This window comes from Leptinotarsa decemlineata, unplaced genomic scaffold (assembly GCF_025532065.1).
Source record: "Leptinotarsa decemlineata unplaced genomic scaffold, Ldec_3_MD MMD2_tig00000090_RagTag_RagTag, whole genome shotgun sequence".
In the NCBI taxonomy this organism is placed as follows: Eukaryota; Metazoa; Arthropoda; class Insecta; order Coleoptera; family Chrysomelidae; genus Leptinotarsa; species Leptinotarsa decemlineata.
This window is the reverse complement of record NW_027412541.1, coordinates 890491-909925: the sequence shown is the minus strand read 5'-3', so window position 1 is coordinate 909925 and position 19435 is coordinate 890491. Positions and strand designations below refer to the sequence as shown.

Here is a 19435-nt window from a genome sequence, read left to right as displayed (position 1 = left end):
CAAGATTCGATAAATGATTTTGATATTAACGACTTTGTTAACTTTGCAAATGTGCCGGAACCAAAACCCTTCCTCTTGGTTTTGATAAGAAATCTAGAACAATCAAGAGGAAGGTTACTAATGCATCTTCATCGATTGTCACTGACTTCAGAGAAAAAAAACAATCGAAAAGTGTAGTGCGAGAGAAAAAACCCACAACGAAAAGTGATAGATCGAAGAGGAAGCCAAAATGAAGGGTGATTTGAAAGCTGAATCGCTATCTTCTTTCAATCCTCTACATCGGTTTGGAGAAATGAAAAAGAAAGCAAAATGCCGCCTTGTAAAGGCGCAGATGGCTATTGTTGAACTTGAAAAGAGTGAGCGGGCTATAAATGCTAATAAGGAAACTCTTCAAGCATTAGATGCTAAGATTGCACCAGCGAAGGTTGAATTGGCCAAAATGTGTACGGATGCAGATGAACTCCGTTCAAAAATTGTTAAAGATAATCAATTCAATCAACGTTCGAGAATGCAAGCTCAGGCTGAGCTTGATATTGTCGTGAGTCTAATAGAGGTTTGATAACTTCACGATTTATTTTAGAATTTGTGTTTTTGAAACCATTCTTCAGATGATATTGTTTACATGGAGCATTCGTTATTTTCATTATTTTGGAATATACTTGACGAGTTTCTTCATTATCAACATCTTGCGTATTCTTCAAAAAGATCATATCATACAAGTCTGGAGTACCTGCGCATTCATATTTTTTCACTTTATTAGCATCCCAAAATGAAATGTTTCCATCTTTGAAATGTACCACTAGACTTCCCATTTTCAGCTTTTGTGTAATAGGATCCATACGTACACCAAATGTTCCATCATATGCTGGATTTCTAGATTTTATATTATTCAAATGTTTCGCCATAACATCTTCACGACTTTCATTCATATCAGGTGAGGAGTCATGTTCCGAGGAATCGATGTGGGACGATGATGGTGTTTCGAATAGAGTTGTTCTCATATCGTCTTGAAGTGTGCTCGTGTCACTATTCACAAATGATACACTACCAAAGATTGTTTTCTTCCTACTGGAGTACTCATGGGATAATTTGAAGTAGATTGAACATTTCCATGGGTTGACGATAACATTGATGATTTCGAAGTAGCGTTTGATGATAAAACATTCAATGGTTTCATTATGGGCTCATACAATTTCTCAAGTGTTGTACGATTTTCAATATTATCATTCTTGATAGAGTTGAATTTCTGCCTGACATCTTCTGTTGTCTCTTCTAGTTGACGTTTCAAATTCATTTCACTATTTTTATTTTCAGAATCATTTTTCGTATTCATAATGCTCTTTTCAAATTATAGCTCAATTCACTGATGAAGTGACCTCTACAATATTCAGTGATCGAATAAGTTTGAATAATAAGATCATGGATATATAAAACTATCGAATCCTTTGCGATATCTACCTTCATCTATTTTTCTCCTTATCAATGACTAGAAATCCATATTGGTCCTCCCAGCATTTAACACTCATCAATTGGAATTGTTTGAATGTTACATCGGGTGAAACATGATCTGAATAAATGTGGTGTAAATTCGTCTCATCTTGTTTGAACATTATAATGAAATTGGTATTGTCACGCACTAATTGTTTGGGTACCCGTGAATATGTCTGTGCTAGATAAAAACAATCAACATCCTTATGACGTCCCATACAGGAATGTGACCTAATAATATCCTGCTTTTCACATATCACATCATCAAAAATGAAAACAGAATAAGGCTTAGCATCGGAGGGTTCCACTATTTCTGCATTATTGCTGAATGTATAAAAACCTAATACTTTTATAGGTTCCAAAACGTTTCGCAAGTATTGATATTTAGGTTGATTGAGTGATTTCGAATAGAGATACACATTTCTAAATCTCAGTCCTTGTGGATGTGTTAATAGTGATATCATTGCATTCGTCTTTCCACAATTTGAAGGTCCTATAATGAGTCCTCGAACTGATGATGGAAGTAGTGGACCATGTCTGAATACTCTTTGTCCATTCAATCCACACCCAAATTTCTCATCTAGATTATCTACAGCAAACTTTTCTTTCTGTTTTACAATGCGCATCGTGCCGTGGTTGGAGATTATATAAATGTTATTAGTTTATTCATTTCAATGTGTACCATCAAACGATACGGACGTATTGAAAGTGATCGTAAAATTAAAAGAGGTTGTGGTTTTGTTGATGATTTAATAAACAAACTTCCTTTCGAATTACATCTACCCGGAGGTTATCAATATTCTAAGCATCCATCCGATCTTGCAGCAAGACATTTAGCCGACAAAGAACTTGAATACAGCGCTTGGGATAGGGTTAAATCGAAGGACGCGAGTATTGGGGAAAGAGCAGCTGCATTACTTGTCACCAACATTATGAAAGCGAAAAGACATATGGGCATGGGTTGTAGTACCAATAAGAAAAAATGTAGGAGGAAACAAACGGAGGAAAATAAAATCAGAAAAGTTGCATTTGGTGCTGGGATAGTCCATAAAGTGCGAAATGTATTGAAGAAAGCTGGTGGGAATCAATTTGTGACGAATAATAGCAAAAAAGCTATCACTGTGGCATTGCAGGCGGCACGTAAATACCTCAAAGCTGCCGGTGGAAAGAAGAAAATCCGCACACCACGCATAATTCCTGTTCCCAAGATTGGTGGACTTTTGCCATTGATACCAATTTTTGCTGGACTATCCGCACTAGGGAGTTTGGCGGGATCCGCTGCTGGTATTACCAAGGCCGTGAATTCGGCAAAAGCCAGCAGAGCGGCTTTAATGGAAGCCAATCGCCACAATAAAACCATGGAGGCTATAGCATTGGGTAAACGCGGAAGTGGAAACCATACCGTAAAGGTTTAGGACTATATTTAAAACCATACAAAGCCACAAACAAAACAAAAAATCAATTGAATCCCTACCTCAGAGGCCTCTTACTGATCTCGATCTCACTTATTATGCACAAAAAAAGAAAATTCCACATTTTCGTGGTGTTTTTATGCGTGACAGATTACCCTCTTCAGGTCCAAGACAAAACGAGACAGCTATTGTTAATTTAGATGGAATGAGTGGACCAGGAACACATTGGGTGGCATATAAAAAATGCGGGAAAGAAGTCACATATTTCGATAGTTTTGGAGATCTACCCCCACCATTGGAATTGACTCGATTTTTTCGAAAATGTTCGAATGTAAAAATCAAATATAACTATGATCGTCAACAGAAATTCAATACAGTTCTCTGTGGTCACTTTTGCTTACAGTTTCTCTCTGAATAATTTTCCAAATAAAAAATGGATACAACACTAAAACTGGATCGGGAGGCTATCAAGGGAATGGGGTTTTCACTTAGAATGTTTTCAAAATATGGTACCTTGAAAAACATGGATAAAGTGATGCTTGCAAATATGCCCAAGGAAGTGATACTTGCATGTGTTGCACATGAGATTGCATATGTTTGGGAAAAGTTACCCAAACATCTACAAGATGACATCGATATAATGAAACATAGATATTGTTATGAACACCACCCCGATGAAAATTCAGATTCAGATGTCAATGATGGTCCTCGAAAATCTATGTGTTGTATTTGTAATATAGAGGATGTGAATATCGGTATCAATAAAAATGATACTTATTACAATACAACACCTTCCAAAAAGTGTAAATTGTCTCAAATATGCTGTTGCTGTGTACAACAATAAATTGAAATGTGTTTCAAAATATTCATCAGTCATGTCACGAAAGTTCGAGCTACAAGCTGTCGGGACAAGTGTCTTGAGTGCGGATTTTTTTCCACCAATTGAATTGGATAGGAACAGCCGTTATGGATTAGGACTTTTGGCATTCTATGGATGCAATACAATCAATAATATAACTGAAGCTAATAATTTAGTGAGTTTCAGAATCAGTAATGAAAAGTCATCGATACTCCAAAAGTTTACAATTGAAATTCCATGTCGTGCTAACGAAATAGAAGAGATCAATGCCGTCATACAGAAACACATCATGTTCAGATTGTTTCATGATAAAAAACCAATTGATATCGTTGCAAATGATATTTTCTATCTACACGCCAATAATAATACATTCAAATGTGAAATGCGATCCAAATATGAAATTGATCTGACACTTTCAAATTCTATAGTAGAAATGATGGGGTTCGCTCATGGAATATTTCCACCAAATCAGATTCATGATTCCTCATTACCAATAAACATTACAACTGTGAGACTTATCCGCTTAGATTGCAACATAATATCTGGTTCATATATAAATGATGACGAATCCCACATTCTTTTCTCATTCGATATTGATGTTGAACCTGGATACAATCTTACTAAAGAACCACACAGTATTATATATATGCCTGTCAGTCCAGAAGGTCGTCAATTGATTCACAACATAACAGTGCGTATTTTGGATGGAAAAAATAACCTTATCGATTTTCGAAGTGAAGAAGAGATTCTCATTATTTTGGAATTGAAGAAAATCGAATAACTATTGTTATGGGTTTCATTTACAATAGACAAAATCGTATTGAACAATCCCAAACCAAAACGAGCTGCACTATCAAAAAGAAAAGTGTGCATAAAAAGAAGCTCATGCCACAAGTGTATGCTAAACAGTTAGCACATAACGCTCTGTCTGTGAGTGATCTTAAATTTTTGAAATCCATTGGATTGAAAGTGAGAAAATAACAATGGTGCTCGAAACAAACAGTGAAAAGTTGGATATATTCGATGAACCAGTGCTCGATCATCCTCTCATAAGTTTACATGAGCACACATATAAGCCCTACGGATCACCGCTATTCAGGAATTCGGATGAAATTAGAATTGCAATCAATAATCAAGATGTTATACTAGATATTGCCGAGAGCTTCATTCACATAGAAGGTAAATTCACCCCGAAAGATGTAGCGAAAACATGCTATCTCTCGAATAATGCAATTGCATTTCTCTCTGATTAAATTCGTTACGAAATGGGTGGTGAACAAGTAGCTGTTGTTAGAAAACCTGGGATAACATCTACAATGAAAACCATAATATCATTTGGACAGTCACATGCTAACACATTATTGACATCTGGCTGGGGACTTTCACAATTGAAACAAGATATCTTGGATACAAACAGTCACGTTTTTAGTGGAAAACTACCACTGAAATATTTGATGGGTTTTGCTGAAGATTACAACAAAAGTATCTTGAATGCTAAACAGGAATTGATTTTGATTATCGCCCGATCATTCAAAAACTCATATATAGGTGAGGTTGATGCTGATTTGGAAATAAATAAAATCGAATGGAAAATAAGACATAGTGTACCAGAATGATAAGCACAAGCTCAAACTTTTGAGTAGAATAAACAAAAGCGGTCTGAATGCCAAAATCAAGTTGGCTTATCGTATGTGGGACCTCTATGAACTACCATCATTACGTGGGACTTCTTCAGACATATGGGCCATCAAAACAACTAACGCTCTGGAAACTCCTCGTTTTGTCATCATCGCATTCCAAAGTACTACCACATCAGAGGATAGAACACAGGATATTACAAAATTCACAACTGCTGATATCAATAGTATTCGAGTATACTTGAATTCTGAAGTTTATCCATATGAGCGTTGGAATTTGAATTTCGATAAAAAACTTGATGCTCCTGCTTATTATGCTTTTGAGAGTTTCCAGCGGAGTTATTATGATAAAGATATGAGTGAACCTCCGATGGACATTGGACAATTTAGAGAGAATCCACTATTCGTCATCGGTTGCTCCCATCAACCGAATGCAACAAAATCATCAACTATTGATATAAAGATTCAGTTTGAGACGAGGAAGACCAAGTTTCCAGACACTAAAGTATATGCATTAATTTTGCATGATACAGTTTTAACATACAATGCATTGGATGGTTCAGTTCACAGCAGATATTGACACTCTTAAAATTATTGATACTATTTCATTTTTCCACTCCATCATGTACTGTTTTACGATTTTTTTTCTTCTTTCATTTGTAACTGACTTATATCATGTATTGTAATTTTTCCTAATTCATATATATCATATTTGTTGTTTTGTAATCATTTTCTATTATATATAATGAGATTTAAATAAATAAAACATGAAAATAATACAAAGTTTTTTTATTTGACATTATTTATGATTTACAGGAACATACAGACTATCTAAAATAACTTCTTCCTCATAGTCATCATTTTCGCGACCATCTTCAATTTCCTCTCGATTTTCATCATTCATTTCAAAGTGATGAATAATCCATTCTGGCAAGTATGGTTGGAGGCTATACAGGAATCTTCTCAGGTTCAGTTCAATCATAACCTCACAAAGTTGCCACAATTCCAATTCATTATCCAAAAATTTGTTACAAACTTCAGCGCCACTCCGATAGTTTTCAGCATCACGAAGACATAATTCGATTTGTTTTTCATCATAGCATACACTCATATCATAATTGCTTGCATGTTCAGCTCCATCACCCAACACCTTCAATTCAGACGACAAATGTTGAACCGATGATTTGAGATCTACAACATCGACCCAATCTTGACTTGCATACTGCATCCACATCTTTGAATGGTGGAACTGAAATCAAATAAAAAAAACAATTAGCAACTTCCAACTTGTTTCCATGATATAATACTCACATTCCCATTCTATTTGTACTTATAAAGTGAGTGTATTCAACTAAGTCAGTAATGTTTATATTTCTATATAATTATCATCCAAATTATGTAATATATGAATATTATTGAAACAAAAAGAAATTCACTCTACATAATTACTATTATTATTCAATCATACTGAATTTGACTAGAGATCGCGTTTTCATACCTGCAAAACTTTGCGGGCTCTAACCTAAATATACCATCGTATATTTACCACCCGATGAGTTGATACAAGTTATATCGTCATCACTGAATTGCAACGAAATACGTTTTGGTAGCCATGTTTTAAATAATTCATCATTGCTCACATCTTCCAAAGTTAATAAAATTGATTTTCCAAACCTTGTAGAATAAGTTGACATATTCTTAATTAAATATAGGTAATTCATCAATTGGTAATGATGATAAAGCCTTTTGCTCTAGTATTTCAACCTCCTGTACAATCAAGTTATTGATTTTATTTAAGTCTACTTTTGAAACGGACATGATGAAAATATGTATGAAAATATAAACAATTCCCAACAGCAAAATACACTCACTGTCTTCCTTCTATTACGAACTGAATAACACTCTACTAAATGCTTACTGCTGCAGATATATTCGTCTACTGATTTCATAGTGTGCCAGGCATTTCTTTTATGTTGAACAGCGCGAGTCACCCCCACCATGAAACCGTGAAAGGTTCACATTGCTAGTTGCTACCCACTAGAGATGTCTGACGTCACAGCCAAACCCACTTCCCAACTGGATGCGATAACAGATGCCGATATGAACAGGCAGTGGTCGTTGTGCTCTCGGAGAGGGCAGACGTTAGCACAGTTATCGGCCACCTGCGTATCACCATCGATAGCGAGGCTAGAGCGATGCGTTACGTCACAGCCTTCTTCACTTCGAGAGAGGTGAGGGCACACCAATGAATACGCATTACTCAGCCAGACGTCGTGGAGTGAACATCTTGCTCTCTTACCGTTGAACGGTTGCTGCTGCTGTGGCGTCACAGCACTACTAACTTGGTGGCCTCTCACCGATGGAACATTCATTACTTGGAGGATCTTCGAAGTATGCAGACGTATGTTTGTACATAGACAAGCACATCATGAAACCCTGTACCGTATATTCTCTCTCTCTCTCTCTCTCACACACACACACACACACACACACACACACACAAAATCTCATATTAAAAAAAAATCTGAACGATCCATGAACCAGACACTTCAAGGTCACATCACTAAACAACAACCAAAAAAAAAGCAAATAATACGTCGTCATAATGGTGGGGGAGGCATGAGTCGGATATGTCATTCAAGGTCACACTAATCACACCATTACGTCGTTAATGACGTCATAGTGGTGGGGGGAGGCATGAGTCGGTCTAGGTCATCCACCCCACGTGACGTCATGTGAGATGATGGTCCAGTGGTGGGGGTGTTCAGTGGTGGGGGTTGAAGGGTGGGGATGTCCAGTGTTGCTGGTTGAAGGGTGTGGGTGTCCAGTGGGGGGTTGAAGGGTGGGGGTGTTCAGTGGTGGGGATTGAAGGGTGGGGGTGTCCAGTGGTGGGGGTTGAAGGGTGGGGGTGTCCAGTAGTGGGGGTTGAAGGGTGTGGGTGTCCAGTGGTGGTGGTCTAACGGTGGGGATGTACAGTAGTGGGGGTTGAAGGGTGGGTGTGTCCAGTGGTGGGGGTTGAAGGGTGGGGGTGTCAAGTGGTGGGGGACGGCATCGGGAGAGGTAAGGACACACTGATGAATATGCATTACACAGTCACACGCCGTGGAGTGCACATCTCGCTCTCCTACTATAAAACGGTTGCTGCTGCTGTGACGTCACACCACTACTGACTTGGTGGGCTCACACCGATGGAACATTCATTACTTGGAGGATCTTTGAAGTATGCAGACGTATGTTTGTACACAGACACGCAATGATAAACCCTGTACCATGCATTCACACACACACACCAATCCTCAAGGTCAACGTAATTACACCATTACGTCATTAATGACGTCATAGTAGCGGGGGGAGGCATGAGTCGGACATGTCGTTCAAGGTCACCCTAATTATACCATTACGTCATTAATGACGTCATAGTAGTGGGGGAAGGCATGAGTCGGACATGTCGTTCAAGGTCACCCTGATTACACCATGATATCGTTAATGAAGGCATAGTGGTGGGGGGAGGCATGAGTCGGTCTAGGTCATTCACCCCACGTGACGTCAGAGTGGTGGGGGGAGGGTCATTCACCCCACGTGACGTCATAGTGGCGGAGGGAGGCTTAGAACCGGCTCAAATCTCCTACTTTGAAGGCGCTTTTAACATGGAGCCATAGTTAAGGAAATTATTTTGTAATCTTACAAACTTCCTCTCGTTCATTGGTGTTGATTCAGGATACATTTGATTGAATTTTTTCCACGTTCTGACAATGATTTGATCACTTTGTTCAAGTGTATAATAAATAATTTCATAAGAACTTCGTTTGAATAATCGATATTTGCATTCATTTTGGAAGATGATTCGAAATACCGTCGATAACTCTTTGTAAAGTACTTGTAAAAGTAACCGAACTGCTATAAGTTTGATAATTCCACTGCTACCTGAATCCAAATTCTAAAAAAAATTAAGTTTCTGGACTTTATTGAGAAAACTTGACGAATTAGGTATAGGGACATGATATATCATCTTGAAGCATCTTTCACCATCTTTCAATTTATCGAGTAATATACAGGGGGTTTCATTTGAAAAAATGAACTTTTGACTACTTTTATGCACAATGGAAATAATAGTAATTTCAGCACGCCCTGTATGATATGGAGTCGACTTCTTGATGTTATTTGAATATTTCGAGTTTGTCCAAAGTATCATCACAATATCAACTCTCCATGAATTGAGAGTACTGATGTACTTAATTTCAATTAAGGCTATGTTTTGGATCATATTTAGCACAATTTATTTTTTATTTCGAAAACAGATAGAGATAGGTATAGGACATCATTAACAAAAAAGTATTGAAATACTAGAGCGATTCGAAAAATGTATTAATAGACGGGGTGTTCTATTTAAAAAAATATAATTGCTAGGACTTTTTGATAGAAGTGGCAACGCCGCAATGCTAAAAATATTTCAGATCGATAGAACAGGTAAGGAAATGTGAGAGGTGAAATTTTCAGAAAAATCAAGCATTGAGTTTTCCAGAAACGTGTAACCTACCATCGACCGTGAGGCATGCTTTATATATAAGTATATATGTATAATAAAAATTGTTTATGTATACAAAATATTATCAATACAAGTAAATTGTAACAAAATAATATCAAACAATATTAAAACTGTTACTAACGTAGTAGAAGGCTCCAGGAAAGAGATAATCAATATTTCTTTGAAACTTCTTATGTAATCCAAGTTTCAAGTGGATGAATCTTGAGTTCAAGGAATTTCCTACAAATCAATTAAATATTTTCAACGGTAAAGATAATACATGGGACTTGAGATATAGATGAAATGTTGGTAAGACACAATTTTCATAAATAGCAATACTAAATCTCAACTTTAAGGAAATAGCCCATTGGACCTGGATGCTTGAAAAGTGACTCTAGGTGAGATCAAACACACAATTACTAATTTTGATGATTAAAGAAAAACGTGTGTAATAATACTCACCCAGAATCATCTCCAGCCTTGATATAGAGGAATCCATGTGGCTTGCTGCGTTTCTAATATACAATATATTTTCCAAGCAGGAACAGCCTTCAGCCTCTATTCCGAACAAATTGATTTGAGATCATTTTGGAATTTCATTCGTCATGCAACCAAGTGCTGTGAAAATAGAGACGCAGTCAAATTCTAAAAAATCATGAATTTCCGTTTTACGAAGTTGTGAAAACTAAATCGATATGTCCCTAACGATAAATAACTTGAAAATATCCATGAACGGAAAAGATAACCACCCAAATATTGAAGGATTACAAAAATAAACCAAGATATCGATTGCATGAAACCATGCCTATCTGAGAGTTGTCGTTCGTATGGGGGCGACAGCTGATTAACGGAAAAACAGATTTTAAACAGATTTTAAACAGATTTTCTGATAACCAAAATTAAGTTACGGTAATAAATATTTCTAGGAACTCTTCTTTCACGTACCTGTTATTATGTTCAAACAACTAACACTTCATGAAAAGTCGGAAAAGGAAGATTATGTTAAGGTATTTGAAACAACGTGATACTATTCAAGCGGTCAATCATCTAATCGATGTTGCTCAGGCCATCGTCTGAACGGAAGAGAGCTAGCCCTTGTCCCTTCGAGAAAAATTTAATTCGCTCATGCGTATTTTATTCATACCCACAGACCCAAATTTGATATTGCGTTCTGTAAAAATAAAAGTGTTGTAGATGTCATTGATGGTTCGGCTGTCTTCCACAAGATGCTCTGGTATGTACGAAATCACTATTATTGATTTATTCAATGAATCCAACATTTTACTCTTGGTCATTATATAGTGGCTCATGTGAATGATAAATTCAGGTATTAAATATGATGTAACGTTTAACCGTTACATTGTAAGGCTGTGGTTGTGGTCTTTCGAATGTCCAACAGTTTACACATTTCTTGGAACAGGTTGAACCCGAAATTACTGCCCTACCAGGACTTCAGTGACGGTTAATTCTTCCTGGTTGGATAGGGCATAGGCTTCTGCCCACTTACTGAAGTAGTCCATGTCTACCAGGATGTTCCCATGGTCCGACTCTGGAAACGGGCCGGCGATGTCGATGGCGATTCGCTCAAATGAACTACCCACGTTATACTGGCGCATTGAATCTTTCGGTCGTATCCGAAGTCCGTTACTGGCAGCACATACATCACACTTTCTGTACCAGTCCTTGACGTCGGCTTGACAATTAACTCCGTGAAACCGTTGTCTCAGTTTCTGGAGGGTTGTTGTTACTCTCAGATATCCTCCAGTGACTCCCTCATAGATTTCTTTGACCATCTCCCGTCGTCTGTTCCTGGGTACCACTGTCTGGCGCTTTACTTCTCCACCGTCTTCAGACTCCCTCACCCGCTTCAGAACCCCGTTTTTCAAGGTGAGACAGTTCCATTGGGCCCAGTAAGACTCAACCGCTGGCGAATAACCTGCTACCTCCTGCCACGATGTGCTTTGATTTTCCTCCATCCGATGCTTAAACCAGAATCTGGGTTTTCTCTTGGTCTTCTTGATCTCATTGTTCTCATAATTATCGTCTACAGATGTAGTTCTACAAATAGCTGCTTCCTTCTCTTCTACTCGTCGGTAATGTGAGCAGTCATCGGGGCATGGTATCCGTGACAGGGCTTTTGCATTTTTATGGCTAGTCCCAGCTTGATTTTCTATTTCGAAGTCAAATTCTCGAAGCCTCTCGATCCAGCGCGCTACTTGGACTAACTAATGGCTAATGGACTAACTTGGAACTTGAGATATCTGAACTGTAGAATCCATTTGAGAGCTGCATGATCCATTCTCAATAGAAATCTTCTTCCATAAAAGTATTTGTAGAAATGCTCTACACCTTTGACAACGGACAACTCTCGCCTTGTGACACAATAATTACGCTCTGGTTTACTGAGTGTTTTGAAGAAGTAGCCAATAACTTTCTCTTGTCCCCCCTGTATCTGAGAAAGGAATGCTCCAAATTCCACGTTGCTGGCGTCCGTATCTAAAATGAACTTTGCGTCGGGTAGGGGATAGCTTAAAACAGGAGCGTTCATCAAATCTCTTTTCAACTTCTTCAATGAGTTTTGGCATTCCTCGAACCACTGGAACTGAATCCGTCCTTCTGTGAGTCGGATCAATGATTTGGCGATGTTGGCAAACCCCAGCACATATCTGCGATAGTAGGTGCACAAACCAAGGAAGCTCGGAAGCTGATGTATGTCTTTTGGAATGGGCCAATCCTCAACTGTTTTGTTCTTTTGTTCGTCTACCGCCACTCCTTCTCCAGAGACAACGTGGCCAAGGTAGCGGACTTCTTTTTGGAACAGATGGCATTTCTTGGGACTGAGTTTTAATCCGGAACTTCTCAGATGCATGAATACCTTTTCCACATTTTTCAAGAGATCATCGAACGATTTTCCGACCACGATTATATCGTCGAGATACAGTAGGCACGTCTTTCATGAGATTCCTTTGAGAACCGACTTTATCAATCGCTCGAAGGGCGCTGGAGCATTACAAAACCCGAATGACATAATCGTGAACTGTCACAATCCTGAGCCGATGGTTAAAACTGTCTTTTCTCGATCTTCTGGCGTTAATTCAACTTGCCAATATCCACTCTTCGAAACCAAAGTCTAGAAAATTGTGGAGCTGGCTGCGTGTCTAGTATGTCGTCAATTCTCGAAAGAGGGTAGCTGGCTTTCTCGTCACGTTATTAAGTTGACGATAATCCACGCAGAACCTTGTCGAGCCGTCCTTCTTCACTAGTACGAGTGGGGAAAACCGGGGCTGTCAGAAGGTTCGATTAATCCTTCTTTTCCCATATCGGTGACTATCTTGCCTGCCTCTTCTTTCTTGGCAAAAGGAAGTCTTCTAGCTGATTGCCGGATTGGTCTAGCATTCCCAGTGTGGATCCTATGCTGAACCACATTTGTTCTGCCGCCTTTTTCTTCTCCAATATCGAAGATTTTCTGGGACTTTTTGACTAACTGCCTCAATTTTGATAGGTGATAGGTGGTATGTCCTTGTATGAAATGTCATTAAACTTCTTCAACCCTGTAGGCAAGTTGTTGGCTTGGCTAACCGAACTGTGTACACTCCGTATTACAGAGGAAATGGACGAACAGCTCCCCAGCATTGTTCCTTTCTTCAAGGTCATGGGAAAGTAATTGACATTCATGACCCTGACTGGCACAACTTCATCAACACGCAACAGGTCTTTCTCATCGTGTATTTCGGGCTCGAAGATTACCACCTTTCCGCTGCCCACACTTACGTCCAGACGAGCCTCCAGGATGGTTTCAGACCTCTCAGGTACACACACGTTTTCAGCCAACAGAACCCTGATCATCTCTTCGCTTCTTTCATGAAGCACCAGCTCTTCTCCGCCGACACGTAGGATGCCGAACCCTCTGGAATTCATTATGTCCATTCTAATGATGGCATCGTCCTCGACGTCTGCCACCAATGCTCGATGGTTCAATTTGGTGCTGCCCAACATCCGTTCAATTAGTTTTCCAAGTATAGTGGCTGGTTCCCCTGTTGCGGTGCGTAGCTTCCAACTTGACGATTCAATTCTTGCCGGTGTTTTGGCAAAGGTTGGCCCAAAAATGGTTCTCGTCGTACCGGTATCTAGCAGCATAGTGCAAGGCTCATTATTGATGAAGCCGTCTACGAAAACACCTTTGTCTTATCGTAGGAGAATGGCAACATATGCGTTTTTTACGGGGGCTTGCTGGTTACAAGCCGACTGTCCCTTCTCATCGACCCCCTCTAGTTTTCTTGATTTGGTTCCCAATTTTCCCACAGTCCCAGCATCTCATTTGTTTTCTCTCAGGCAGCACTTCTTTCATTACCTTACTAATGGTGGCCCCAATATCAACAGGCACCTGTCCATCTTCCTCGATAGTTCGAGCTTTGCTCTAGTTCTTGCAGGATTGTTTTGCAGCCTTGCTAGTGCATCCACGAGATGTTTGGGATGAGCTAGTGTCAAGACCTGCCTCGTTTCTTAATCGCGAAGTCCGTCCAAGAATGCATGAACTGCCATATTACATTTCACGGTGTAGTAGAATATGACAGACGAACCAATCGAGCAATGTCGGTTACAAATTCCTGTAGGGATTCTCCTGATTTCTGGCAGCGGTTCTTCAGCTGTGAATGGTAAACTTGCTCTAGGTGGGCCTGCTCATACCGCAGCTCAAAATGCTTTATAAGTTGGTCATAGTCTTCCGTGGGGGTTTGCAAAATATTCGTTGCTTCCCCACGCAACGTCAGTGTTGATGCTACCGCCTTTTCCCCTGCATTCCGTCCATTCGCTCTGGCAGCAGCTTCGAATTGTCGACGGTAATTTGCCCAAGGAGTTTTTATGTCGAAGTGGGTCGGCTTCATGGAGAGTTTTTCTGGTTCAGAACTGACCTTTGACATCTTTCCTTGCCTTTTGAAGTTCTTCCATGTTGAAACTCAGTTCCGGAATTGAGTTTTCGGTAACAATTTCTGTGGTGTTGGTAGAATTAACGATTTGGTTTTAGCAACTTGCTAATTGTTTCCTTCATCTTTCTGATTTCAGTCTGAACTCCGCCTTTGATTTCCTCTACTTCCGTGTTCATTTTCGTCATGATTTTGTCTATCTCTGTCTCGATGGTTCCTATCATTTCTTCAGGGAGACTCACCACATAACAAAGTTCTCTCTTTAAACCTTCTGCATTTTCTAGAAGTTTTTCCTTCAAGCTATTCGAATTCTCTAGAAATTTATCTTCCAAACTTTTCGAATTCTCTGTAAATTAATTTCCAAACTTTTTGAATTTTCCAGAAGCTTCTCTTCGAGGCGTACCGAATTTTGTTGAAGTTCATCGAGTTTGCTCATTATTGAACTCAATTCACCCCCAGGAACTTAAAATGAATATGTTTCGGGATCTTCTGCTGATTCAGTCAAGTCATCGCTCAGTCTGCCTATTTCTATTTTCCACAAAACTGTATATGTCCTTATTTACTTTCACAAGCCTATTTTTCGCGAGAAAGGTCTATCAGTTTATATTTCCGTAGTCCGGTACTGTCCACTTCGGAAAACAACGAATAACCAGTCTCTCTGCGCAAACAAATAAGTCTTATAGTCAATTTCCTCGCAATACAAAAATTCTCCACCAAGCGCTCACAGATTTATATTACAAATCCACTCCTGATCACTTGTAACAAATTGATAAATTAACTGTCTTAAACAAATTTATTTTCAATAATATTTCACTAACCACAAACTAATTTATTCATTACAACACTTAGCAACTAATGCTTAATTTATTTCCATTATTTTAATTTCTTGTTTAGCCGCTCGAATCACTTTCTGAACTGCCGTCTTGGGTCGGGAAAACAGGCTTATATCGGTAAAGGTTCTTTCGAGAATTTTGTAGTCGGTTCGGTACTAGAATTTTACCAGCGATTCCCGATTGCATCCTCTTGAGGTGAGGTCATGTGTTTGTTCGATGAGTCGGCTGGCCTATCGGTCAGGGGCGGCTTCAGGTTCGTTATAATTCCGACAGAACTTTTGTTCAATTCGAAGACAATAAGGAAAGATATATCTTCACCATAGAGGAATAAGCTAGTTCTTGTATAAAAAGAAGACCATTACTGTGAATGATAAGAAAAGCGATATCTTTTCAAGAGTGGAATGAGTTAGAAAAAGACCATTACTGTGAATGGTGAAAAATGCATGGAGAAAAGTTTTCGACCAAAATAACTCCATCCAATAAAAAGCCATTGGAATAAATTACCAGAGGAGAGAAAATGTAGACTACTCAGTCTATCCTCAGTAAAAACTGAATATCTTCTAGGGTTCTATAATGGGAGTCTGAGATACGACCGCATATATATACACTTTAAAGTTTCCTCTGAAACAGCTAGCACCTAGACAACTCAACTAGATGATTTGGCATTTCGGTTTTCGAATAGATTAAAGAATAGATCAGATATAGTAAAATATTCCATAAAACTGTGTTTCCACCAAACAAATAAAATTCCTAATTTGTATAATGCCATAAAACTCTGTAAATTAACAAAAAGTTTGCATTCAGTGAGAAAGACTATTTTGATCATTTTGTCATGCAAGTAATATCAGTTATATTCTTTCTCATTCGTTTTAAGAGAAACAAAAATCATGCATATTCAAATACTACCTATCAATATATGATCTATGACGAAACTTTCAAATTATTCCTGATTGATGAAAAGACAGTATCCTAAAAAATATATGATATTACAACCTTTCACCTTTTAAGTTCATTTCATCCTTACATTCTTTAAAATGGCACTGAATATATACTATCAAAAGGGTTATATTTTTAGGAGAGACTAATTTTTGTATCAAGATGAAGTAGTAGAAAGCCAAAATCTTTCTTTTGGACAAAAGTTTTTGGTGAATTCCCTAGCGACATTCAAACATGATAGTAATCAAAGCTAACAATATCAACTATCCTCCCATGATTTCAAAGTTGAATATATAAAAAATGTTTTTGTTCTAATATATAATTGGAAAATCCTATAAGTAATTTTTTTTTCAGCACCACCCTCGTACGATTCTCTTCAGCACAAGAAGTAACTGGATGAATATATATGTATTTGTTTATGATTTGTATATTTATTATATATATATACTTTTGCAGTGTGGTATCATTCTATGGAAACTTATGAGACAATTCTCACTTCTCTCACTTCTCAAGAAATATGTAAGATCAAACTATTGAAATCATACAATATTACAGTGCCTAACTCAAATTATTTTGAAATTTTAATTGTTTGCGTTTATATTCTCAATTGTGAATTTTTTATAATATATGAGGTCGAATAGGTATGTGCTAATAAATTTGTGTTACTGAAAATTGTGTTTGATGGTTGATAAACTCATGAATATGTTCGATATCAGTTTCAAAACGAAATTTATGGAAATAAAAGTATTAAAAATATCACACCTCCTTTATTTCTTACTCTATATAACTTTTTCCAAACCATAATGAAAATACTATCTTTCGATGAGTGTTTCGCCTACTAAATCAGCATCACCAGGAAATGAGAGATATTATTTTTGTTGAAACAAATATTTTCAAAAAAATTTCCTTTACAATGGAACCATATTACTCAATAGCTGCGTCGATCCTTTGCCTTTACACATGTGCATCGAAACAGCAAGAGTTGTCAGGTATTCTCACTATTTTACTCGAATCTGTTATGGTCGGAAATCTTTAAAAACGGACAGAAATTTAACTTTCACCCAATATATCGCTGGGATTTTCATTTCAATAATCGTCTGCTTTGATATTGTACACCATGGGTGAGTCCTAAGAACAATTTATCAAATATAATGTTGATTTATAAAAGTTTCAAGAACCTTCTGCTTATCTAGATGAAATCGTATGAATTCAGTAGATCAGATACATGGCTTCTATTACGTATTCCTTAGGGGAAGTAATTACGGTGGTGAGTGGGAAAGAGAGGTGTGCGACGAGATCGACGCATAGAAGGATGGAATGAGCATCGAGTAGATTCATTTGATAGATAAGGACGCGGTGGAATTACAAAAATAAAGGTATAATATTAATAATGAACGAAAAATCGAATTAAAGAAAAAACATGGCCACGGGCGTTAAAGAAAAAAATATGGTTGCCAATGTAATAGAAAAAAACATGGCTGTCATACAGGGTGTCTCATCGTTTAGAAAAAAACATGTACGGGGTGTCTCAAATACGTCAGCATGGAAAATAACGGTGTAATATTAATAATGAACGAAAAATCGGATTAAAGAGAAAAACATGGCCACGGGCGTTGAAGAAAACAACAGGGTGTCTCATCGTTTAGGAATAAATATGTACGAGGTGTACGTCGGCGTGAAAAATAATGGTATAATAATAATAATGAATGAAAAATCGGATTAGAGAAAAAAAAACATGACGTCAATGTGTACAGGGTGTCTGAAAATACGTAATTTAAAAAACATGACAGTTTAACAAGGCTCTATGGTTTTGGTGTGTGATTCTTCAATGTATAGAGGGTGTCTCATTTAGAACGAAAAATCGAATTGAAGAAAAAAACATGGCCACGGGCGTTAAAGAAAGAAACATGGCTGCCAACGTAATAGAAAATAACATTGCTGTCATACAGGGTGTCTCATCGTTTAGGAAAAAAAAGTGTCTCAAATACGTCAGCGCGGAAAATAATGATATAATAATAATAATGAACGAAAAATCGGATTTAGGGGGAAAAACATGACCACGGGCATTAAAGAAAAACATGGTTGCCAACGTAATAGAGAAAAACATGTACAGGGTGTACGTCGGCGTGAGAAATAATGGTATAATAATAATAATGAATGAAAAATCGGATTCAAGAAAAAAAAACATGACGTCAATGTGTACAGGGTGTCTCAAAATACGTAATTTGAAAAATATGACAGTTCAACGAGGCTCTATGGTTTTGGTGTGTGATTCCTCAATGTGTACAGGGTGTCTCATCGTTTGAGAAAAAACATGTACGAGGTGTCTTAAATACGTCAGCGTGGAGAATAACGGTATAATATTAATAATGAACGAAAAATCGGATTGAAGAAAAAACATGACGGCAATGTGTACAGGGTGTCTCAAAATGCGTCATTAAAAACATGACGGTTCAACTAGGCTCTATCGTTTTAGCCTGTGATTCTTCAATGTATACAGGGTGTCTCTTCGTTCGAGAAAAAAAACATGTACGGGGTGCCTCAAAATACGTCGGCGTGAAAAATAATGGTATAATAATGATAATGAATGGAAAATCGGATTAAAGAAAAAAAAACATGACGTCAATGTGTTCAGGGTGTCTCAAAATGCGTCATTAAAAACATGACAGTTTAACGAGGCTCTATCGTGTTGGGGTGTGATTCTCCAATGTGTACAGGATGTCTCATCGTTTGAGAAAAAAACATGTGGATTGAAGAAAAAACATGGCTGCCATACAGGGTGTTTCATCGTTCAGGAAAAAACATGTACAGGATGTCACAAAA

General features: G+C 37.9%; 1 protein-coding gene across 7 annotated transcripts in view; it reads left to right on the top strand.

Annotated features, from left to right (window-relative positions):
• Window positions 1-17284, top strand: part of LOC111517555 (arrestin domain-containing protein 3) — a 162661-nt gene extending 145377 nt beyond the window's left edge. For 6 of the 7 annotated variants that reach the window (XM_074172300.1, XM_074172301.1, XM_074172305.1 and 3 more), the window contains one exon: window positions 16967-17064. In XM_074172300.1, coding sequence (XP_074028401.1) covers window positions 16967-17004 — 38 coding nt within the window. In that variant the 3' untranslated portion in view covers window positions 17005-17064. Of the gene's footprint in view, window positions 1-16966 lie in introns of all 7 variants that reach the window. The other variant, XM_074172303.1, reaches the window with a different exon arrangement.
• The last annotated feature ends 2151 nt before the right edge of the window (window positions 17285-19435 follow it).